The following is a 25,887-nucleotide window of genomic DNA, read 5'->3' as shown; positions in this document are numbered from 1 at the left end:
GTTTTAAACTTTTCAATAACACAGAATATCTTCCAAATCTAAAAATCAAAAGGGTAAACCTGAAGGGAGGTATGGTCTGAAATGTATGTTTTCTTTTTATATTTGCTGGGATGCCTGGCCTCATTCTGCAATCAAGGTCTCAGGCCTCGTCTAAGCCACCAGGGCGTTATTCTAGCTGTGTTTGTGGTGGGAGCCATCTGGTGGCCAAAAGGGGAAGACTATCGACTGCATCCCAAGGCTTTTCACGGGTGTCCAATCTGCATGCGGCCCAACACAAAATCATAAATTTACTTAAAACTTGTTTTCCGCTTGTCTGTTTTCGTTAGTGTTTGTGTATATAATGTGTGGCCCAGAGACGCCAAAAGGCTGGACAACCCTGCAGGCCTGCTGAAAGGATTCTGCAGCTTCTCCAAGGTGCCTCTAGCTAGTGGAAACCTGTTAAGATCTGTTCCAACCTGTAGCTGCCGCAGATGGTAAATTCTTGATTCAAAGACAGTCAGTGAATAGGGAAATAGCGCCTGCAGTCCATCAGGCATTCTAAACATCTTAGAAAACATTTCTGAAGAAGTCAGCTTTCAAAGAGTCTGACGTTGGAAGTCAAAAGAATGCCTTCTTTTAAAAAGCCCATACCCTCTGGCCCAGAGAGATGACCAAGGCGGTCTCAGAATACTGAAGGCCCTCAAAAGTGCCTTTGTCAAAATGCAGAGCTATAAAAGCAGCTGCCCAACCCTCTTCATCTCAAGGAAGGGCCAGTGCCCCAAGGAGCTTTCTGACCCAGTCTGTAGAACTGGAGTAGCCACTAGGTCCCACAGGACACTTCCATATCCAGGGTACCCACAGTGACCGCCATGCTGCTGGTGCCGCCTGGGACACGTGAACTTATGTCGGAGTCTGAGTGCCCGTAGGAGGTGCCCCATCACTGCTCTTCCACTTGAACTGACTGAAAATTCATTATTGTCCCAACACTACCTCCACCTGCTTAGCAGCATTCCATGTCAACTCTGATAAACCTTAGGTGAAAACAGATTTCACACAACGCAATTTATTAAAACAGGTGACAAAGAGAGAAAGAGTTGTTCGATATTATCTAATAGTTATACTGCTCACCTGGACAACAGGAGTCTGTGTATAAGTACTCTAAGAATGACAAGAAAGTCTCTTTGGAAACACCATAAACTGGAATCAGAACACTCTTTGCTTCCATGTAATTCCCATTAAACATCGCTGCCATCACCTCACAACGCGCCACCAGGATGGCCCTATGGGCTGGCACCGTCGTACCTGCATGGTTCCAAAGGGAAACTAAGTCAAGTGAGATAAGCTTGCAGAGTTATTATTCTAGCAAGTTTCTTCGTGATTAGACTGCTACTGCATTAGGCACAGCTAAGCTGATATACGGAAACCAAAATTTGGGGTGTTGACCAGCATTAATTCAGAGATTTTTAGTTTTTCATAAAACAAAGAGTTCAAAAGTTGACTTTGAAGCCTACAATTTGCAAGTCATGCAATTATGTGTTACTAGTTTATATTTCTTGATGATAAAAACACTGAACCATTTTTTTGCTTCATGTGTTTATAATGAAACATCTATCCTTTTATCCTTTCCAATTGTCCTGAAATACCACCTCTGCCCGTGTGCCTCCCAAGAAAACAATGACATTCTCCTTTCGGCCAACTCATAGGACAGTCCTGGTCCTTATCAGAAACAGGAAATAAACCATCTTTAGCCCAAGCAGTCTTTTTGTGGAGCCAAAGGGAGCATTTCAGATCTTAGGAAAATTGGGAAGGGGGTAGCCTAGTCCTCCTGCTGCCTCCCCGGCGCTGCCTCCCAGGGGAATCTCTCGGGACCCTCTCTCCCCTAAGTGAACAATGCCTGCTTCTGGGAGAGCCAGAGCTACCATCAATGTTAAAGGCCCCTCAGCCTACACCCCTCACTGCAGCTTTCTAGTAAAAACTTCTCTGGAAACTGTGCCACCTCACCAAACTCTAGAAGGGACATGTGTCACCTGGGGGCACGAGGGTGGAGAAGCAGTTCTTACTACTCTCGCCATATGAGGAAACCACGAATCCACAGCCAGCCCTCAGTTTAGTCTAGATCAGTTCAGCAGGTCATTATCCAGCACCCACCACGTGCCAATCACCATGTTAAGTATTGAAGACATGAAGATGAGAAAGACAAGCTACCCTGCTTAGGAGAAGCCAGGCTTTCAGCTTGATGGAAGACACCATAGCTAGTGTGAGTGACAAAGATGTCACCTTCCGGAAAGTAACTCTATGGGTGAAGCCACCCTACCGTGACCAAGAGTCTTCACTTATGCATCCCTAAAATCTCATACTCCTCTCTAAAATATTTATAATTATTGGTTTCTTCACTCTCTTTAAATCCAAGCAAAACATCTTTTGGCTCAGAAAAGAGTTCCATCTAAGCCCAGCAGCTTTCCCCAGAACCAGTCAGCCCCCAGCACTGCCAGTCTGAGCTCACTGCTTGGCACTGTGATTTGCTCAGGCGCACCTCCCACAGGAGCAGGGCGAAGGGGCCGCAGTGAGCATCCTACCAGGTCCGCACACACCTGCTTGCGGATAGCTTCCCCTCCCCCCTCCCTGCCTCTTTGCCTGTAGGCTGCCTGCCCTCGGTATTAGTATCCATCCACAGACTGGCCAGTTTCCACACTCAGAGGATGCTATATATATGTATACAGCGACTGACAAAGAATTCAAACAGGTAATGCAATTTCACTTGCAATTTTAAGGTTTTCAAGAACTTAAATTGGGTACCATGAAAATAAAAAGGAAATTAGAAGCATGGCTTAAATACATTAGATAACCTTTCCTTTGGGTTAGACAGAGGAATATGAGATTGGTCAAAAATACCAAGTGAATAGTAGATGGGAAAGGAATTTGATAAGTAACCTTGGAATTTTAATAGAAAATTTCCATTGATAATGTGGTTACAAAATCAGCAACAAAAGGCTCAATACCTTAAAGCATTTTCAAGTCAATTTCAAGCTTAGAATTTAGTTTAAAAAACCATTATGCCTCCAGTTAAGAAAACATCAACTTCTGTTTCTCACCTTTTTAAACTACTCTTTTGGTATTATATAAACTGTTGCACTGTGGAACTGTAATACAATACCTCAGTTTGGCCACATTTTTAAACATTGTACATAAATTGTATAAATATACAAACATTGTATAAAACTTACTGAATAAACAGTGCAGGGTTTATATACTAAACAGCAATAGGATAGAGCTGAAGAATTACTCAGGGAGGAAAAAAGACATCAATTTTTCTAGATAAAAGATAAACACATTCTTTGAAAATGTCAAGGCCAAAAGTGTCTTTCCTTTGTTGCATCAAATTGCTGTTATAGCTTTAAGAAACTTCTCTTAAGGAAAAGAGTTTTAAGACTGAAACAAAATTTAAAAGCCTAAGTTTTTCAGTAATATTGCATTGATTATCCAAGATCTTTGTTTTTATTATACACTAGAATAAAAGGCTACATTTATCATTACTTTTTCACACTTCCTGCGAAGTTTTAAAAGTAAAATTTTTAGAAATGTTTTGTTTTATTCTGAAAATAGAAAACTTGCCTAGTTCAAGAGAGATTTAGAATATGTACTACTTAAGTAAGCAGGGACAGAATGTAAAAGTATTTTTCATGAGGCACAGATTCAAATGTCAAATGGAAATTTGTGTCTTTCTACATCAGGCTTAACTGTTTACCAAGACTAGTTTTAGAACTGCTATAGTAGCTTCTTTAGAAATTATTTCATGGAAAAAGATACAAGCCCAAACAACAAACTGGGGGTGGCAGTAATTTTTTGATGACTATCTATTACAGGGATAGGAAATAGGTTTTATATCCTGTGTCACCTCCGGCCAGCTGTTGACGATGGCCTGGAACAACTGAAAAGAAGGGTGCCGAGGCCCTCGGTGCAGGAGGACATAGCGCATCAACCCACTTGTGCCGGCTGCCACCGCAGGCCTCTGCCTACGCCTTTATACGCGCCATCTCAGTCCCTGTGACCACTCAGCCAGGTAGGAGTGAGTATCCCCACTTTACAGGTGAGGAAACAAGGGATCAGAAATGTAAAGCAACACAGCCAAACCTATCATGTAATAGACAAGCGTCCAAGCAAGATCCAAACCAGGTCTTTCTTGTTAGTCCCTGTCACCACCACCTCATCAAGCTTAACAAGAAAAAGGACCTTTTTAGAATCTATATGGTTTACCTTCTTCACTTTGCAAATGAGAAGACTTAAGGCCAGACGTGTTAAGTGACTTGCCCAAGACACACGCTGCAAAGGAGCGCAAAGCCAAGGCTGGAGCTAGGGCTTCCGAACAAGGCTCAGCCTTCTCAGGAGGAGACGGCACTACTGCCTTCTACACTCTTCACAAGCCAGGCTTGCCTCTCCTCTAGGTGATGCCAGACAAACTGTCGCTGGACCTTGCTTCCACCCATCCTGCGTCTCTTTGCTCCTGACTCCCTGGGAGGCCTTGGCTTTGAAGCTGGAGAGGCGACAAAGAGCGCCACTGCAGCTCGCTTCAGCACAGGCGTACACACACCCAGCCCTCCGAGGCCGCCTCTGCACAGGTGGGGCGTGAGCAGGGGCCTGTGGGGGTCCACAGGGGGAACCAAGGAAGAAAAGCAAGAGATTACGAGGAGAAAGGATCCTCCACATCACTGCTTATTCCTTTTCTTTTTGTGTAACATATTTTAATGCGCTGCATATTCCCTTTGAAAATCTTTTCAGTAGTTTACACTAACATGATGTTTGGTTGCCAATGCCTCCTATGCAAATTAAAAGCAGGTGTTAATGACTCTCATGCAAATAAGCAGACGCGGTCTCTTGTTGGCTTTCTTTGTTCCACAATATTTTTATGTACTTCAAGGTCACTCTTATTGTCCCATTCTCAGTGTTCCAAGCTCACACTGCAGACAGTGCTGACTGTAGCTTATTAGAAGGTGGTTTGGATAGTTTCCAATTCACTGCTTGTCTTGGTAAGTGGCCAAAATTAAAAATAAAATGGATCTTTCTGGGGAAAGTTTTTTAAAAAGTAAATGACTGTTAGCTACCATACATTTCGACCATGAAACAGAATTACGTATTCCTTTTAGTAAGAAGCCACTTGAAGTCCTACTTATTTCATTTAAAAACAGCTCCTTCTATCCTTGCATAATTGAAGGTATCGGACATTTCATTTTTAGGATTATATTTTTAATCTACTAAAGTGACAGAGTTATCCAAGTGAATCATCAATAATGGACATTATTTTAGCTCATCGTAATTAAAATTAGGGAGCATTACTTTTCCACGGAGATAAAAAGCAGCGCCCAGTTGCCCTGGTGATAATTCTGAGTGCTGGGGGGAACAAACGCAGCAAGACCCTCGGATGCCTGATGTAGGCCAGGCCTGAGCCTCAGCCCATGGATAGTTCCTTTTGCTCAAATAAAAAGAGAGTGGGAGAGAATAAGCTAGAGGTAATATAATTTTAAGGGGACTGGTTTCAGATGATTCAGAAATTAGGATCTTAAAGAAATACATAAACAAAAATATTTATAATGAGGTTATATTAAAGATCACCCCATCCCTTACTGGTCCCTAAAAATTAATGAAATATATGGTAAGAAAAACTAAGAGAAATATAAATTTACTTTCCTATTTTAATAAAATACTTCATTTCTTTAGAAGGTTTTGTTAAAATTCAGATAGTGTTAACCTATATCCTGCAATAGAGAAATGCCATTATTCTTACACCCAAAATAGTCAAAGCTGAAGTAGAAAGTTAGGTAAGAACACAAGAAACAAAAGTGAATAATAAGCTTTGTAAAAATGAAGGGTACCTTGTATTTCGAAGACAACATCAGCAAGCATTGGTTTATTAAGGAAAAACTTGAGGGAAGTACTATAAAACCACAGAGGTTTTCTGGCTTGATAGGTTTTGCAATTTCTTAGGCAATTAATCTATAAGTAAAAACAAAAACACAAGGGTAAATGTTATACAAAAATCTTTGATAATATATACGGGCCGATTAGAGAATTTGGAAAACGGTGCTAAATGTTTAAATGATTACCTACTGTACGGAATCTCCGATCATAGCTTTCATGGGAATTTACCTTCAAGAACTACACCTACTGCCTGTCAGTGAGCAACACTGCACTGTGCAGCATTCACGGCAGTGAATGGACTGGCTGAGTGAAAACTCGACGCCATGACTGAGACCCTGTGGGGTCCTGAATCCCCGGGGTTCTGTTCCCTGGGAAACAGATGACAGCTGTCCAACCTCCTATGAATGCCTAGGAAAAATATGTTAACAAATACAGTCTGCTCGTTTCTTCACTAATTAAGAAAGTACATACACAAAAGTTCAATTTGTAATTTAAAAAAAAATACCAATTTTTCCCCATCACATCATGTCCTACTGCTTACCAGATCACTATTAAAATACCCAAGAGTGATGAACTGATTCACCTCCACCTTAATTTACAATTTTATAATTCTAAATATCATTCCTACCCATAGCAGGGACTGCTGAAATCTATGAAAGGGTTTTGCCTGGGTGTCTGATCTGGAACCCAGAGAACCTCCTCCATGACTATACCTGTCTGTCCCCTCGCACCCACCCGCTCTAGCTAGGGGCCTTCAGTAACAGTGCCTCTGTCAGACCTAGTGGTCTCCAGCCTTCCTCGGCTCCTCAGGATCTGGTGCTTTGTTTATCATTTCTGTCAACTTTCTGACACCCCAGGAGTCAAGGGCCAGCCCTTCTTCCCTCACCCTCTTCTACTCATTTCCCCTGAGGAGTCTCACAACTTCAGCCTGTGGTGAACTCTGACCTCTGCTTGCCTAGCTGGGAAATACAGATTTATTCCACCCCCCCCACCCCCTGCCAAAATCAAACGTATAGCGTTTGCATTATGAGTAAATGTCACCTACTTCCCACTCTGGATTAATCTACTATTGTGGGAAGTTAAAATATTTGGTGAGGGGAAAAAATATGACCCTTCCTCACAAGGAAAAAGAAAACACCCCAGAATGCTCTTCGTGGACAAGACAGAAGAAGCAAAACAGGACCATACAAATTCTGTTCCTATAGAGAACATTCTGATTCTATACACTATACTCATTAACACACACTGAAGAAATTGATGGAAAGGGTTCAGTTGAATGCCATACGTAAAAGACAGTAATAGTCAAAAGCATCACAAAATTTGAGTGCTAGCAAGAACCTTAGAAATCAGTTTATCCCTCATTTTTTTAAAATCCTCACCGAAGGATATGTTTATTGATTTTAGAGAAGAAGGGAGGGAGGAGAGAGACAGAGGGAAAGGGAGAGAGAGGGAGGACCGAGGGAGAGGGGAGGGGAGGAGAGGGAGGCGGACGGGGGGGAGAGAGAAGCGTGGATGTGAGATGGAAACATTGACTGATTGCCTCTCATTAGTGCCCCAACTGGGGACTCACCCCACAACCTAAATATGTGCCTTGACCTGGGATTGAACCCACTACCTTTGGGTGTTCGGGACAGCACTCCAACCAAACGGGCCGCCTGCCCAGGGCTATCCCTCATTTTACAGAAAGCCCAGAAAAGACTAGTGCAAAGCCACAGATATCATTTGTGGCAGCACAATTTAAATGTACACTTCCTGATTCCTAATTCTGTGTTACAGTCCTGTGTCATACTGACCCTTATCCCTGGGAATCACAGGAAGAAGGCATAGAAGAACTCTTCTTTCCTCCCATGCAGAGGAGGGAATTTGGTTCAATATCATGGATTCATGGCTCCCTTCCCCAATGAGAATTCATTTTATTCTTAGTACTCAAAGGAATGACCGTGTTCAGAATCCAACCCAAGGAAAGCTTGGCTTAGAACAAAAGGCAACACTTCTGCCAACCATTCATATATAAAGGTTATGAGTCTGTATATTATGAATACTGTGTAGGTGTATATTATGCATGTATGTATATGGATATATGTGTGTGCATGTGTGTGTGCGTGTGTGTGTATTCTTACCACCTATGCCTTAAATGAAAGGGCAAAAGTTTGGAGAGCACACAGATGTACATTATGTACATTTTCACTGATCTATGAACTAGTTAATCTAGAGAGCTTTTGAAGAATGAATGCAGGTTATGTGCATATTTAAACAAAAGCATTATTCAGTTGATTTCGACTGCAAGAGAACAGCTACCATGACACACACTTGTGAAACCGGGCAGCCTCTGCATACCTGCTTCAATGTGTTATTTGGAACAAGAAAAGTAAGGTCTTGCCCTTAATTCCATGTAACTTTGTTTAAAAAAAGTGTCCATTCTCTCAAAGAATAGTCAGGACTCTTCATTAAACACTAGTACAGTTTTAAATTTTTAAAATATTAACTTAAAATGTCAATAATTTAGGTTGTAGAATTGACGGTCATCTGTATAAAAAATTAAAGAAATAATTTTTATTACATTTATTATAAACCTACAATCTGCATTGCAAATAACTTACTTTTTCATCTACTGTAGCCAATTTGTTTATCACAGAATCTGAAATAAGACTACACTGGCTAAACTATGCAATCTTGTTTTAAAATGTAACAAATTTATTTTTAAAACCCTTACAGACAGTATACAATCTAAATGACTAAAGTTTTAATGTGCACAAGTATATGACCATACAGAAAGTCTGTATTTTTATAACCTTTGAGTCTAACTTATACTTTTGAACCTATATTAGATGAAAAACAAACCTTTAACCATTCACTTGCTCGAAGAGATTTCTCAGAATTCTCGAGAAGACACACACAGAAACTGCCTTGCTCCTGAACGTCCCCGGGCACTGGGGGAATGTTTCAGAGGATGGAGTCCACAAGTCAACATTTTAAAGACATGATTCACACATACTTTAATTCTCTTACATAAATTAAAATGTGAGCTAGTGAGAAATAGTGTGTTCACACTGAAAATATTTAAATGGCAAATACTTTTGTATACTTAAGTATATTTTAGTATATGTATTATATATAAATATAATATAAATTATATTAAAATATAATTTGCATATTATTGTGTCTTTTTATGACTCAAGTATATTTTAGTATATGTATTATAATTATATAAAATAATATAATTTGCATTTTGTGTCTTTAGACTATGTTATATTCATTATAGTATATCACTTATAATTCAGAGAAAGTCAAGGTAAAGTAACTTACTTTTCCTGGTGTTTTTAAAATGCATTTAACTTTCTCGATTACATTTGAAACATCTCCCGAATCTTTCAGCTTCTTCCTGATATCTTCTTCCAATTCTTCCCACTGGAAAGCACCTGTAAACAAATGAATATATATTGACTTTTTCTGTTAATGCAGGAAGAAAAATAAATACCTTATGAGATACCAATGTTCCCTCTTTTTTCATAGGCTAATTTTTCTTTACCAAATACATATCCTTGTAATTACCCGAAAACAGTTACACATTTAAAAAAAAATCAGTTTGTCTTCCCCTAAATTATTCAAAAGCCAGTCTTCCTCCCTGGATAGCTGCCACCTCTCTGTAGAAGGTGGTCAGCTAGTGATACAAGCAATGGTCACAATCTGAGTTACAACCAACATGGGGTCCAACAGCCAAATTATTTACTTGCCCTGTGGTCTTTTCTAAGGTTGAATTAAATTGTTCTAATCATGGAGAGCAGCGCCTCTCACCAGCTAGAGGAGCAGGCAGCAGGAATAGAAACCTCTCTGAAGGTCTCACGCACGGGCAGGGTCACAGCAGGGCCCGTTCCACAGCCTCGCTGAAAGCCAACCAGAAGAGTGGGAGCAGGTAACTTTCCGATGAGCTACATGACCGTGGCACTGGAGCAGAATCGCCCCACTTGGTCCCTCCCTCCCCTGTCTTTATCCCAACCTACTTCCAAGGTGTCCCTTCCTAGGCTCGCTTTACTTGTGCCTCACACTCTTTCAGCTCCTTTCCTTGCTATCTTAAGAAATTCCTACTGCGTATGGTCAGCAAAAGTTCACCTTTTCCTCAAGCACTCTCCTCACATGGCCTAAAGCCGCCTCCCTGCTCCCTAGTGGCCTTTTCCTCATCTGACCTATGCTGATGTTTCCAAAAGTACAACTCCGATCATGATATTCTGAGAGATTACCCTCATCCATCCCATGGCTTATAGAAAGTCCTAATGTCTAAAATATAATTCAAAAAGATGTGGAATCAGTGGGCATAGCTGGGGGACCCAGTTTCTAGCTCTATCTCTGCCATTAATTACTGGTGTGACTTTAAGCAAGTCACTTCCCCTCTCTGGGTACCTTGGTGCCCTTTTCTATCTTCTCTCAATCTATCTCTTCTGATGTTTCCCTGTATGTACCCAGAACTTTGCCAGATGCCTTCATGGATGCTGGGGAGTAGAGAGGGTACATGATAAACAGGCATTGAACCAAGGAGAGCAGGCAGTTGCAGCCAGCCTGTACCCAGGAGATCAAAGTCGGTCTGAGGAGTCAGACTGACAGCCCAGCAGCTCTCAGGCCTCCTGACAGTGGAGCCCGGCTGCACTCGGCACTTTTCCTGGATCTTTAAACTCCTCCGCTGACCTTCGTGATGACTACAGTGTATCCTGCAGGGATGGGAGGAGCCCTGATTTGAGGCCTTTGCTCTTTCTTTGATGTAAATACTCCCCCCAGGGCCATATTCCAGCTACCACCATGACAGAGCAGTACACGGAATTGGCAATAAACACAGTTGGTCCTCACAAGCTGGTGCCAGCTGGTTCCAGCACGCTATGCTTCTTCCTACCTTTGATCACTTTTTCTGACTTCCCTGTTCGCTCCCCTTCCACCTCAAATTCCCAAAGGTGTGCAGTCTAGAGCAAGACTATAGTTTTTGTTTTTCTCTTTCTGCACGAATGATTTTTAACTTTAAGATAAGATATTCTTTTCATGATTCTGATAAATTCTTTGCATTGTCATTCCAGAAAATTTCACATGCACATATAGACAACAAAATCTATATTAAAATGTCAGGCATAGAAAAACCCTTCAGAAGTCAAGGGATGCAAGATCAAGAAAATTTACTCTACGCCTGTGATTCTCAACTCTAGCTATGCATTACATTTACTTAAATATCTTCTATAAAATACCACTGGAGAAGGTCTCATCCTCAGACCAACTGAATTAAAATTTTTGGTGTGGGGCCCAGACATTGATTTTAAAAGCCTCCCAGGTTAATCTAAAGTGCACTGGCTACTGATGACCACTGCTTTACCCTTATATATTTCATCCATTATCAAACCCTAGGTCAGTGGCATGCAGCAAACAGTATGTGTAGGGATTTTTGATTTGTCTACACTTGTGCATGTTAAAGGGGAGCACAGACACTGTCTCTTCAAAGTAAAATTGCATTAATTAAAAAACACCTATACAATACCTCCATTCAGAAGATTATGTGAAAGAAAGCAAGCATCAAATCTAAATATATGAGATTAGTAGCAGGTGAATTCCTACAGGCCACGGATCTGTTTAAGAATAGACACAGAAAGATCCAATAACTAAAACTGAAAGTAAGACTAGTTCAAAAGGTTCATAAGACTAGTTCAACAGTCCAATCATTGGGCTGTTTTCACAATTAGGAATGCTAACTAATCATCTTTGACACTTTTAGGTCCTAATAAAACAATGATCCTTAGCCTGGGATTTTTTTTCTTTTCTTTTTTTCACTGTGATAAAACCATTTAACATGCAATCTATCCTCTCACCAGAAGTTTAAGTGTTCAATACAATGCTGTTAACAATATGCATGATATTGCATGTACAGATCTCTAGAAGTTATTTGTCTTGCACAAGTGGCTGGTATTTTCTTTACTTCTCAGGGCATTTGGCATTTATTTACTTAGACTCTTATAGAGCACGGAATACACGTGTGTCCTAAGCTACACTTTTATGCAGTGCAGAAAAGGGCATGCCACAGAATGATTCTAACAGCTGAAGAATATTATGCAAACTGAGGGTGCAAGTGTGCTTCCACATATTCACTTACCGGGATGGCATTTCAATAAGTGATGTGAAATTCTAAGGGCCATCTATAGCAGGAAGAGCTCAAACCTAAATTCCTGAGGCTCTTACAAATATTTCTGTCTCTAACCATCTGAGATCATGTGACTCAGGAATGTGTAAGCATAAAGACACATCAAGGGGTGTTAAGAATGTTACGACTGTATACCATTTAAGGATTACTCCACTAAGACCAGGAAACCACTGCGCTCACTTTTCAGATTGTTCCTTCTTTAGTATTAGTCATTAAGTACCTAGACATCATGCAGTGTTAGCTACTATGCAATGGAATATTAACATATACATACTTTTATGGTGACTACCCAGAAATTTGGATAGAAATATAAACTGAAAGCTTATAGGTGTAATGTGTTAGCCAGACTATTAAACAGGCCCTTCCTAAATACAGGACCCAACTGTTCTATATACAAAATTTTCAAATTCCTAAAGATTAAAAAAGTATGTTATTAAAAAATTAAGATATTCTTTGTAGTTTGGTTCATTTTTTTTTAAAAGGCAGGAGCTAGGTTTTATATGATTTTTTCAGCCCACGTTTGCTCAGGGTAAATATTCCAGAGTGTGTCATGTCCTGGAGTTCTACCTCTGCTTTGCCAACGCAGCTGACGTGAGCGCAAACAGCTCCTGTCCTCTAACATAGCAGGCCCCTAACATAACCCGTGGGTAGGCCTCTGTGAGGAAACCATTACATAACAGAGTCTTAAAACCTGTGCTCTGTTCAAAAGTTTTTAAGTGTTTAAGAACAACAGAAAAAAAAACAAAAAAACAAACAAGCCAACAAAAATCTCACAACCCTGGCCTCTGTATTGAAGTCTCCGAGGAAAATAATAAAACAGTAACCCATTCACAAACACAGACTAGAGAGTAAAACAAAACGTCAATAAATGTTTAGGTGTTTGAGAGGGCAGATCTGGCTGATTTTTTTCTCAGTAAATTTTTCATATTTTTAAAAATTGTCTTTACTGTGCAATGTGGCTTTAATATCTTCTTAAACATAACTTAGATATTGTAACTTTTGCTTGAGTCTGAGGTTATGCTCTGTAAATAATTAAAGAATAATGCACAGGTGCCTGCTGAAGCATTTATTTTGCCTTCTCCTCAGCCAGCAGCAGGGACTCCCTACAGTCCCAGGTCAGTGGCCTGTGGCCCTGGTCGCACCTGACCCCACCTCGCTGCGCCCTGACATAGGAGAGGTCAGAGCAGAAATGCAACAGCTCAGTGTGAGGTTAAGAAGCCAGGGCTCTGAACCGGTCAGGGGCTTGTGGATCAGCAGGCTCTCCTTGCCTTCACAGCCCTCAGCCCTCTAATTGCCGTTCCCCGACTCAGTTTCCACCCTGCCACTAAGCATTCACTTTCCCCAGCTTTAGGAAGAGATGACCATAGGGCACTGACAGCCCAGGCTCCAAACAGCCCTGGATCAGCCAACCTTGCAGCTGACCCCATTTTGATTTTGTGCCCTCAAATTGAGAACTGGGTTCCCCTCCTGGGCCTCTGGCGTGAATTCTAGACCTTACCCCCCGACTGTGGCTGCTCGCCAGTTCTTCCAGGAGCAGGTATTGCAGCTGCTGTGGTCCAGAGCAACAGCATCACCTGGGAGACTGTTGGAAATGCAGAATCTCATGCCCCACCCTGAGGCTACTGAATCACAGCCTGCACATTAACAAGACCCACAGGTGACTTGTATGCACTTTAAGGTTTGAAAAGCACTGGCCCAGATGACGGACAAACCTCAACACCAACCACCTTCATCAGAATGTCTGCCTTCCTGAGGGTGATGGCCAGAGTGGCGGGGGCCTCCTAACTGGACTCCTGTCTTGACTGCTCTATTCATCCTTCCCACCATCAGCAGAGATGAGTTTTCTAAAGCCCAGTCTGATCATGCTTAAAATTCTAGAACAGCTTCTGAGAACAGCAGGAACAGGTCCCATCGACTCTGTCAGCCTCATTCTTTCCCGTTGCCACCTCCCACTCTGTCCTCCGGCCACTGGGAACTACCCACGGTTCCCAGAAAACAGCAGTTACTGGAGATTCCATTTTCATTAATGCAAATTTCCCAGGAGTTAATTTCCTTCAAATAACATCACAGCGAACATATGAAAAACTGATTATAGGTAACTGACTCTGGGGAAGGGAACTAGAGGATGAGAACTTTTCTTTCCCCCCTTCTTTCCATCTGCCTGTATTAATTTTGCAACTTAAAAAAAAAAAATCACTCCCTAGTAGAAAGACAGGTAGGTTCGGTCACTGGAGAGACATCTAGCAATTTTACTGCTACAACATCAAAGAGGCTATAACTGACCTCAAAGTGTTCACGTGCCTTTGAAAGTATTCAGTGGATATTGTGGGTAACTTGTGAATAATTCATAATTGTAACAGTAAAGTCATTGAAAGGGAAAGCCAAACACTTCCTTCATAGTTTTCTAAACATATCATTAAAGTCATTTTTTTCTTTTAACATGTAAACATTTCGTTTTTGAAAAATTAGTCTTAAATTATGAACTGTGAGATTCTAGGTTTAAACACAAAAATCTGTAGTGCTAAAAGAAGTCTTTAATGTGGTTTACTCATATGAGGATTCCCTGCTGCTCGAGTCTACTCATTAATTTAACCGACACCAACAGAGAACCTGCTGTGCAGAAGGCACTGTGCTAGTGGGCCTTGTAGGAGTGATTATTTATGCCTTTCTAACCTCGAGTTCACTGAACAATGGATTTAACACCTACCACCACATTCCACTCCAATGTATATACATATTTTTAACCTACTTATATCTGTGCTGCAACTGTACTTTTCACAACCATTAATTTTCAACTTATAGAATTATATAACCACAACCCAAATGAAAAAAGTAATATCTTATTTTTAGCATCAATCATTTCAACTGAAGGCTACTCAAAACTTTTTTACCTATAGGAAATGCTACTTGTTTATTTGCAAACCTTTATTAACGTCATATCTGTCCCCAATTCTGATGTCTAAAAACAGATTATAAATGTTTTCCCAGACACATTCAAGAGAAGGAATGACCTTAACCTCATATTTTATCAGCATAATTCCAAGTGAAAGAAGAAAATTAAAAAAGAAAGAAGTTCTCAAAAAAAATATATTTAGATGCTCACTTTAGAGGTCATTTTATATCCTATTCTTTTCCACTCCTATATGGGACACTTAGATGTGAGACCTTCAATTCATTTGCTAAAATGACTCAGATAAAGCTTCTATTCCTTAAAATAAAATTGCTATTGAGAGAACAAAGAGAAAAATAATGGATAAGCTGAATCCTAAAAAGGTTAGAGTACAGTAAGAAAAGTTAAGTCTAAAATAGTCCTAGCCAAAGTTGGCCAGGTCTCAGCCTAAATGCCCTTCAGATCCTGTTTCCAGTTTCTAAACCGAATGCAATGACCCTGCTAATTTCTCTCCTCATTCCCTTCCAAAATCTAAGTGTCAAAAAGGAAGGTGAATATATAGTTGGGTTTTAAGATACCGACACTTATTTTGGTATATAACTGGAAAATTTTATGTCCTTAAAGTTAAACTGGACAATAAATTCTTATACTTTCACATTTGGGGTATTTCTTGCTTAGTATGAGACGAGATTACTGTTTTTACAAGTAGTTTTAAAACCAGGGCAAGTAAACTTGTAAGGAACATGAAAAATTTGGAACAATTCCTGTGCATAAAACAAATACTATTTAATATATAATCTTCTTCAGATGATAGGAAGAAGATAAATGCAAAACTAACCAACACTCCCAAGGACCACAGGTACACTCCATTTCAAAAGCTTAAGAGAATGTACCAGAACCATTTGACAAGATACCTGAATAAATGAAGCGCAGAATGTCCGATAAACACAAACAGAAGTGGGCGTCTTTAACAATGACTCGCAGTGGCGCGTTGCCTGGAGAATCCTGGCTAGCACCTGGAAACCCAGTATCTCTGTTGATAGCAAAGAGATCCTGGGTAGTTCGGATGATACTGGAATCCTGAATGTCAGCGGGACTCTTCACGTTGAAAAGCAGCATGAAAACATGGCTTACAGCACAGAGCACGATCTTGTGGGCCTCTGCAACCTCCTTCAAATCTGGGTTGTAAAATACCACATCCACACACTGGCAGCAGAACAGCAAGTTATTTAAGTCAGCGTTATAATGTGATGCTTCAGCCTTTAAAACGGGCATTTTTTCTGTTTCAAAAAAGAAAATGAAAACAGTAAATTACTCTTTGGGTCTACAGACCTAATCATTTCAAGTTTACCTTAAATACAAGAAAACAAATTTTAAAAATACTATTAGATTGAACCATATGAAATTGCCAACATTTGGCCATTTTGACCTACAAAAACAGCAATTTTATATAGTTTAACCTACTTAAAAACATATAAAAATAATTATCCAAGGACTATAGGATTTAATAACACAGACACACAGAAATGCTGTATTTACTTTTCATAGTGCAAACAAAAAAAAACCTATTAATGCCATAAGGAGCAGTAAAATAACATCTCTCATTATTTGTATGTTGCCCAAAATAAACCATCCCTCCAAATACTGAATTTTAGTATGTTGGTAGTCATCATTTTTTACTGACACCTGACAAAAATTCAAACAAATTATAGAATACATCCTGAATACATTATAGAATACAATCTCACACTGGAAGTCATTTTCCTCCTGGGACTGAAAGTGGGGAGATGAATTATTAAAACTGCAGCTTCTCAAAGCCAGGGCTCATTGTCTTGGACTTCACTGTTTAAAACCACCTTGACCATTTTATGTTGATCCTAAAATTAGTATTTTTTCTTTCTAGTAAAACAATATGCTTTCCCAGAATCAGCTTTTTCCCCTCAGCATATCTCAGGCAGTGTTAGCTAGGCTTCCTCATTTCTGAAAGAGGATGCAACCTTCTGTTTCCTAGTTTGATTACTAACAAAAACAGGTTAGCCTGTAATCAATTCAGAATATCCACAGAGAAGACCACACCATATGCTCTCATCGTAGACCCTGATTATAAACTGTCTGCTGTCTAACTTTCATCCAAAGCTGAGCTGAGGAAAGTGTTATCTGTGAAGAGTTTCTTGGAGGGTTTGCAATCACCTGAATCAGCGAAGTTCATACTTCTTTGGCAATGAAAATGCTTTATTTTAATGCAAAACTCCAGTCTATAAAATGAACAATAACAAGGTAACTTGGGGGCCAGGCTTTCTGCACTGATCCCCCACCCTTCCCCCTTTGTACTGCCTGACGCACTTTCATGGACCCTTAAAGGCTGAGCACAGCCTGCAAGTCACGTGCCCCAGAATCCAGGATCTGTCCTTGGAACAACTCAGAACCAGAACAGATGTGTACCCAGATCTGTATTGTCCTGGACTCCTGGATTTTGTTCAGTGTGATATCCGCAGCTCTCCTAACAGAAGAGAAACAGCCTTGGGAAAGTTGAGCCTGCATTTGCTGATGGGACACTTTTGAAAGCCCTGTGCACTATATTATCTAGTGTCCCTAGACAAAGACCCACAGGAGAAACTTCGTTTAGTGGTAAATAACATGAAATGCTTTGCTTTCTCTGAGGAATTGGTGTGTTTTCTCTTCTTGATTAGTGAGAACTGAGAAGGTATCTATCTGCCTTATTTATTTGGCTATTCCCTACCCATCTTCCCATCCAGAAAGTGTTTATGGCCCCAGTGTTTCCTACATAATAGACATGTCTGTCCTTTCACTCCGTACAGCACGCAGTTCAAAGCCAGGTGTGTATCATTTATGGCAATGATTTTCAGCTGGTATGCCCCAAGGACCTTTAAAACATTCAATACCTGACTACTCAGCCAGGAGCACTGTCTCTTTTCCCTTAAATTGTCAAATTAAAAAATGACAACAGCCAACCCAACAATAGCCATCTGGTGTGAATGTATCAGAATTATACCTATTAATTTTGTCGGATTGGCAAAAAATATATTTTTTGGTGTGCCGCAGAATTTTATAAATTAATGTGTGCCATGAGATGACAAAAAGTTGAAAATCACTGCCGTATGGTATCCATATCTGCATTTGTTTTTTAAACCTGGAATTGATTTTCCATACTAATTTATATTTTCTTGATTTTTAATTTACATTCATTCATTCACTCAACAAATACATATCAAGTACCTATTTTTTAAAAAGCAATATCCATAAGAAATTAATCTGGATAGGGTACTATTCTACTACTTCTATCACAAAATTATGCAAAAAATTATAACAGTTGATATGATTTTATTAATTTTTAACTTCATTTTCTTTCAACTTTGTATTATGAACATTTTCAAACATTCTAAAAGTTGAAAGACTAATACAATGAGCACATATATATCTTTACCTTAAATTCTGCAATTTTTTGCCTTATCTCTAGATTCTCTCTCTTTCACACACTCACACTCTCACACTGCTGACCCATTTAAAAGTAAGCTGCAAAATCATCAAAATGTTTTGTCTTTAAATACTTTCAAATTCATCTCCTCAGAAGGGGCAAGTCAGGGAACATGTATAGAGGACCCATGGCCACAGACAACTGGATGGAGCTGTGGGAGGAGGAGGTGTGTGTGGGGGAGTGATGGGGAGAGCAACGGGGAAAAATGTGGGACAACTGTAATTGAACAATGAAAAATAAATAAAAAAGAATAACAACATTCTATTAATCACAACAGCATTATCATACATAAGAAAATTAACAATAATTCCATAATATCATATAATTTCTAGTCCACATTAAAGTTTTATCCAACCGCCCCAAGAATGTCTTTCAGATGTTTTTATTGAGCCAGTAGCCAATCAAGGTTCATGCCTTGCATTGGGTTGTCATTTCTCATTAGACTACAATCTAGAATAGCTCTCCACAACACACACTATGTTTAAGAATCTATGTACGTTCAAGTTTTTAAGACAGTGGTCCTCAAAATGTAGTCCAGGTACTGCGTGCTTCCAAATCGCCTCAGAATCTTATTTAAAAGGCAGATTATAGGCTCCATCCCAGATTTACTGAATCAGAATGCCAGGCGAGTCCTAAATACATTAAATTTGAGAACAATTGCTCTAAGACTTGTAAAATGATCTATAATAAATATAAATTGGCTATCTAGATATTGGCTAATAAACGCACCTGGTTGTTCAAGCTGAGGTGGTCTAATTCCATGAAATGAGTTGCTCATTTTCCTCTTCTTCATTTTTTCACTTGTCTTCTGGTTTAAGGCTTGAATCATAAAATACTCCAACTAAAACATGAATCAAATTTTAATTAAAGCTCCAACAAGTTATATATCTGACATGATTATCTGCACCCATATCACATTTGCCAAATGTGTTTAATGCCAGTACAATCTACACGTAAGCTTTAGCAAACACTTTCAAACATTTTCTTCATTTAAAAAAAAAAATGTATCAGGTAGATCAGATTGTACCTTGTCTAAACATAAATCAACTATCTGATCAAGAAGGAACTGTTTATTCTCTTGAATAATCAAGAAAGCCAAGCAATAAAACTCTGTGACCGTCAACAACCGTCTCTCCGGTAACCATGGCAGTTAATATTAGAGAAAGTCAAGGCAGGAAAAGATTTGGCTATGTTGCATATGCTCGTATCAGCTAGGAAAGTTATCATGTGCTCTATTTTTTTCCCTGAATAAAGTACTTTGAAATACATCCTTTATTTTATAAATTTAAAATCTTAACCACATGTATTCACATAGCTCCTCAAAGGCCTGTGCTTTGCTGTGAGGCTTGGGGCAAAAGTACAAATGCAGGTTCCCATATCACACAACCAAATATTTAAATGATATAAATCAAGAAAACAAACTGTTATGTAAAAGATATTCTATTGTCCTTCTTTGACAAACATATCAGCATAAAAGCCTGGACGGCCAGGTTCAGATTTAAATTCTCAGGCTCCTCTGAGTCTCAGGCAGCACAGGAGGAGTTGGTCTCTAACTCCGGGGCCCCAGATCCTCTTCCCTCCCAAGCCCCTGCTCCATCCTCTGCCTTGAGGAGGTGTGTGCGCACACATGCAGACGTCATGGCTGCATGACCAAGCTCCATCCACTGTCCCTTCCCCCAGTCTGCATACACAATATCCCCTGGCCACCTCTCAGGGCTGGGAGGGCACACACCAGCATGTGGTCCACCTGCAGGAGGATGGGACCAGGAGAGAAGCCTGCACAGGCCTGGGGGACAGACTCTGGGCCAGCTACCCAGGGAATCCTGGGGTCCTGGGTTTTGGAGCATGGTCAGTACAACTCTCTATTCTGTGTTGATGGAAATGCTCTGTAGTATTTGTGCTCTTTGATGCAGTAGTTGGTAGCCACATGTGGCTTAAAATGTATACCTGAAAGGCAACTAATGTACTCGAGGAGCTGAAATTTTTTTATTAATTTAAATATAAGTAGCCACATCTGGCTGTTGACTACCACATTAGATGCTGCAGGTCTAGAGGGGCTACCAGCTCTAGTGGGCACATCCCCTTGGCTCCAGCGTCCCGTGCCCTGTGGGGAGGGTACAACTGGAAGAGAGCTCGATGGGACTCTCTAAAGCTCGAGGGCACATGCCTCTCTTGCCCAGATCTGAAGGTAATACTGCACAGCTCTTCATCACTGACTTTTAAACACAAGATTTTAAATGTTGCTTTCATTCTGACATTACTACCTCTATGCATATTCTTACAAACATCATTATTTCTTACACTCAAGATCTCAGTTGTATTTTACTTTTCAAGAGTCTAAAAAGAGATTATTCTGATTTTATTTCCATATTCTCATTAAGTCTTGAGTTTAGGAGAAAGTAAAGTACCAAGTTTTTCTTCCAACACTGACCACATCTTCATTTGCCATCATGCCTCCAACTCTAACTGGAACACTAGGTATTAGGAGCAAAGAGAAACAAAGAGGGGAAAGGAGAGAAAGAGAGAAGAGAAAGCGGGAATTGGGAGGTGGGAACAGTGATCCTGAGAACTTCAGGTTCAGGAACCCGAATGGGAAACAGGAGGACTATGCACTCCCCTGCCCTCGACCCCTGCCAAGAGAACCAGCCCCCTCTTCTCCAGCAAATAAAACTAACCTATGATCCTCGCCCCCAATTTCTTAGGTATTTCAGGAAAATGTAAGAGTATTAAACCAAATTAGTATTTTTTAAAAGCCACTATAATATAATCTGCTTGACAGGAAAATTAGATTTCACCCCTCTCTTTCTACCCACTGCTTATCAATATAGGTAAATAAGACAAAAGCTTCTCAATCATTGACACTATCAATATTATGAGTATATCTCCCTTAATGACTTATTATTGTTTCTTTATAATACTGGGTGAATAATAGCCAGTTATATACGATAGAAATCAAAATCATTTACGTTTGGTCCTTATTTTATCTTTGGTTCTTATTTGGAGTTTAGTAACTCCAGAACAACTGAGTTTTCTACAGCTATCTATGGGAATCTTAACATTTCAACATAAACCTACACAGTGAATATTCAGGCATATTGGAAAGGGTACCTGATTGGGAGCTAGGGAACTGATGGGGAAGTCCAAAGTGCTCCTGCTGACTGTAGGCTTTACTCGGTTTAAACCTCTTACCAATGTTTACTAAATATGTCTATTAAAAGAAGTCACTACTTGGAGGGTTGGGAAGACAGTTCCAAAGTTAGTTAATACTTAAATGAAACAGCTCTACAGTATTCTTCAAGGATCAGGCCGTCCTCATGCTGTAGGGCAGATGCTGTGTGCCAAGGCGGGCCTCAGAAACTCCTGCAGGGCCAGGCAACGCCTCTGCAGCGGAGCAACAAACCCCTCCTCACATAGCCAGCAAGAAGCTATTTCACACATTGTTCCTCTGGATAGTTCTGAGCTACATCAAGAGCAGAAGCACATGGAATTTTGATGAGACACACAGATAAGAATAATTATTTTTTTCAATTAGTAGAAATGAAGGAGAACTTTCAAGACCCACTGGTTCAGGCTGCCAAGCTGGTTGAGCTATTTAAAGTTTACTAGGAAAGCTGACGTTACGGGTCTGTGTAAGTAAACATACTTTAATAAAGTAGCACCAGATGGAAAATTCTAAAACATCATATCAGACAACAGAAAATGTTTCATTTCAAGAGAAAAATAAAATTATAATTTTATTCTAGCAAAACCTTTCTTTCTACGTAGTCATATTATTTCTCAAAGTTAAAACTAATTATGCTTTTAAAACTAAAGTTCTGAGATTCTGAAACACAGCTAAAGAGCCACCTGACAAATGACTTTAATGTATGTAATAGGAATTTCCACTCACCACTCCTCCAAAATATTTCCCTATGTAGAAGTCATCAAGGCTGTGTAGCTCCAGATAGGTAGCTCCTAGTTCTTTAGCAAGTTGGATCCCTTCAGTCGTACTGACACAGCTCCCTCTGTCTGAGGTGCATAGTGGGCATGTGCAAGGTAATTCTTCTGAGAAAATGAATGGGAACAACAAAGAGCTTTGAATTTAAACATAAAAAAGCCATGTACGTAGACAATCTGAACGTTAAACAAGAGCTCACATCAGAACCACAGTTCAAGGGCATTTAGTATATCCATGATCCACTAAGGTTCTGAATAAAAAGTGTCGATGACAATAGAAAAGTTCCTAATATTAAAAAAAAAACCCAAAACCTTAACTGTAAGAAGGATAAACAGTATTTTAGAAAATAGAGGAACTTAAAAATAGATGATTGAATATTACCAAGGCTGCTACAGTGACTGTACTATGAGCTAGTAATGGCTGGCCTGCTTCCTTTTACACAATCTTGAATCCTCAGTATCAATACAAATTTAACAACTCGGTTGCCCACAGGAACCATGGAAAAACAGTGGGTTGTTAAATTTGAACTACATTCACCAAGTTTGAATAGACCTTATACTTTTATTTTAATAGAATCCTCAATTTGACCTGAATCTTCAAGGCTGTGAAACTGCTACTCTCATTGTAAATTTCATGTAAAAATACATTCTTATTAAACCACACATTTCAATTATTATACTCTAAAGCATTCAACTGCAGAGACCAAATTCAATCACTCTTTATCTTTTTCTTCAGGACTGAACTATAAAAAACTGAAGGAATAAAAAGTATTTAATCAAAATGTGTATTGTTCCAAGATTCATAGCTATGCCACGTACAGAACTGACTGGGAAAGCGCTAGATCAACCTATGTGTAAGTGCACTCCATAATAAGGCTCAAAATATATGTTCAACTCTGTTTGTCGGCCAGCTTCATTTCATTTCATGCCAAAACAGATCTGTCACCCTTCAAAGACAGCCAAGTCAAAAGGGGATAAATCTGTTTCTGGAAATGCATGCTGCTTGTAGGTTGGCTTCCCTGGGAAGCAGACTCTGTTGCACAGGAGGTTAATTGGGGGGTGACCTTGGAAAACAACTCTTCTCAGGAGTGAAGGAAGTGGGACTGGGCAGAGGGAAAATTCGAACTGCAATATAGTTGCAAGAGCCCCAGCTGATCCTACAGGGGATTCTGGAGCTTAGACGGCCCTTAGAATGGTTCCCCATTTGGGGGAAAGCAGCTGGACCTTTGTATTCCTAAATCCACCAGTGATTAGAGGAGGACCACTGTGTGGAGGGGGCAGAGCCTTAGGCAAGCAACTTCTATCAGCAGAAGGTAAGGTCTGAAAAGGGACACATCTATATGGCACCAGCAGCCAACAAGCCCCATCACAGAGGGTGTAGCATCAGCAGTGGCCTTGAAAGGGCACTCGGGAAACTCCCTGCAGTATACACAGCAGATTTTCTATCAGTGACATGCAAAGAGATGGAGCACATATATGAATATATAGGGTGTAAGCCACGGATATTTAGTGCATGCTCCTACTGTGTGTGTAGTTATGCATGCGTGCACATATGGTTTAGATAATTCTTGCTTCACTGAAAGCATTTCAGAGCTCAGAAACTATGTACATACTCACATCCTCATTTTATAGAGGAGGAACCTGAGGCTCAGAGAAGTGATTTCTTGTGTCAGAGATGGAGAAACAATAAAAAAACAGATACTTGCTCCACCTGATAAAGGGACACCAAAAATAAGCTAAAAATTTAGCCTGAGTAAAGAACTACAGATTCCAAACATATGGTGATTTAACAAGTTAAGCTTGGGTTTTCTAAATTATGCCATAAATTCTACTCTGAGTTTCTGCATTTACTTTTTCTAAGGTCATTTTAGGTTTGGAGCAAACAAAGTTTTCATACAGAATTCAGGCTATTTTGAAATTGGTATTTCACATTCTTTACAAAGGTTTCATAAGCAGTGTCTTTGATTTTCTGGAGACAGAGGGTTTCTTATGTCTACAAAGCTCTCCTTATGTTGATGGAATGGGGTGGGCAGGCATTAAACTGTATTTCTATACAAAAATAAAGCACAGTCAGTACTGTTTCAAGTGAAATATTAAGTGAACATAATTTAATATAATTTTGAACCAATAATCTTGATTTGAAGGAAACTAAATAATTTCAGGTTTAATCCAGCTAAGGGGGTTTTCCTTTGTGAGTAGCCATATGGATCTCACTGACACCCATGCCTAGGAAGCTCCTCCTTATAGCTAATCCTTATACAGCCTCTATGTCACAAAAGGCATTTCTTTTTGTTCACACACACAAAAGGAAAACTGCTTAGTCATTATGTGTAGGGTAGGACAATCAACAAACCATTTATGGATTAAATAAACCTTCACTGAACATGTCACCAGGAACAGAGGACGCAAAAAATTTTCAACTGTGGTACTTTCTTCAGGAGCTCTCTCCTGTGAACCTACCCTCAAAGGGTAAGAGGGACTCTGCGAGTCACAGTGCTGTGCTTCTAGTTAACACTGTAGGGTTTTTTCTTATATGTTGTCTTTGTAGTTATCACTAAATGTGTATTATTTTAAAGTAAATAAGATGTACCTTTGATATTCAAATGAATGGCATCTCTTTCAAAGCAGTGGCTTTGAGAACCTGTACAGTGATTCTTAGAATGCTGCCAATGCTGAAACTTTTGGAAATCCTTGTAAGAATACTAGCCTAGCAATGCACTAGGCTCTATTAGAGCTTCAAAAAGAAAAGAAGACAGTATGCCAATTTTTAGGAGCTGAAGGCTATGAATACACCCTGGGCATGGTTGGAAAATTTTCTTCTACTTTAAAGATAAATTCAATATTTAGTAAAAGCCATAAATTTATTCAGAGCTAAGAATGATGAAGAAGATATACGCAGTCTAGCTTGTCAAAACATGTATATCAAAGGAAAGAGATGAGACTGACTGTGTTTGCTGAACTAATTCTAAAAAGAGATCAAGAGAGGAATTACCAGGAGTTTCATGTATTACAAGGGATTGGCGGGGGGAGGGGAGACAATAAATGTCCTTGAGTTGAATAGACAGGTTTAGCTTTGTAATTACTTTGTGATCAAATCTTATATGGTAAATTAATTTCATCTTGTCAGTGAAATTTATTTTTTTCACTTAGGTATATCATTCATAAAACTATTAAACCATTCATTGAACAAATATTTATTAAGCACCTATCACATCAAATACTAGGGCTACAAGGACACACAAATAAAAGAAATTCATAGTCAGTGGAGCCAAGATAGACCTGACTGCCCACAATTACAATGTAAATACTAAATAAAGGTATATAAAATCACCATGGGAATGGAAGAAAATTAACTCTGCCTGGGGGACTATGGAAGGTGCACAGAAGAAGTAATGATCTAAAAGATAAATATGAATTTGCTATGCAGGCATGGTGGGGGTATACAGAGGGGCACTCCAGTTGGAAGACAGGGCATATACAGAGGCCTGGATGTAAGTGAAAAAT

At 39.7% G+C, this 25,887-nt stretch overlaps 1 protein-coding gene across 2 annotated transcripts in view; it reads right to left on the bottom strand.

The window, feature by feature from the left end:
- RHOBTB3 (Rho related BTB domain containing 3) overlaps positions 1 to 25,887 on the bottom strand; it is a 59,823-nt gene that overhangs the window by 23,500 nt on the left and 10,436 nt on the right. For both annotated transcript variants that reach the window (XM_054578616.1, XM_054578615.1), the window contains exons 4-9: positions 22,337 to 22,491; positions 19,177 to 19,288; positions 15,866 to 16,231; positions 9,199 to 9,311; positions 5,847 to 5,967; positions 1,108 to 1,281 (exon numbers count right to left, since the gene is read on the bottom strand). In XM_054578616.1, the coding sequence (XP_054434591.1) occupies positions 1,108 to 1,281; positions 5,847 to 5,967; positions 9,199 to 9,311; positions 15,866 to 16,231; positions 19,177 to 19,288; positions 22,337 to 22,491 (1,041 nt within the window). The remainder of the gene's footprint in view (positions 1 to 1,107; positions 1,282 to 5,846; positions 5,968 to 9,198; positions 9,312 to 15,865; positions 16,232 to 19,176; positions 19,289 to 22,336; positions 22,492 to 25,887) is intronic.

Source organism: Pteronotus mesoamericanus, unplaced genomic scaffold (genome assembly GCF_021234165.1).
Source record: "Pteronotus mesoamericanus isolate MK-2021 breed Mesoamerican mustached bat unplaced genomic scaffold, CSHL_Meso_final contig_50, whole genome shotgun sequence".
Taxonomy (NCBI): Eukaryota; Metazoa; Chordata; class Mammalia; order Chiroptera; family Mormoopidae; genus Pteronotus; species Pteronotus mesoamericanus.
Note: the sequence above shows the minus strand (reverse complement) of the source record. Positions and strands in the feature narration are given on the sequence as shown.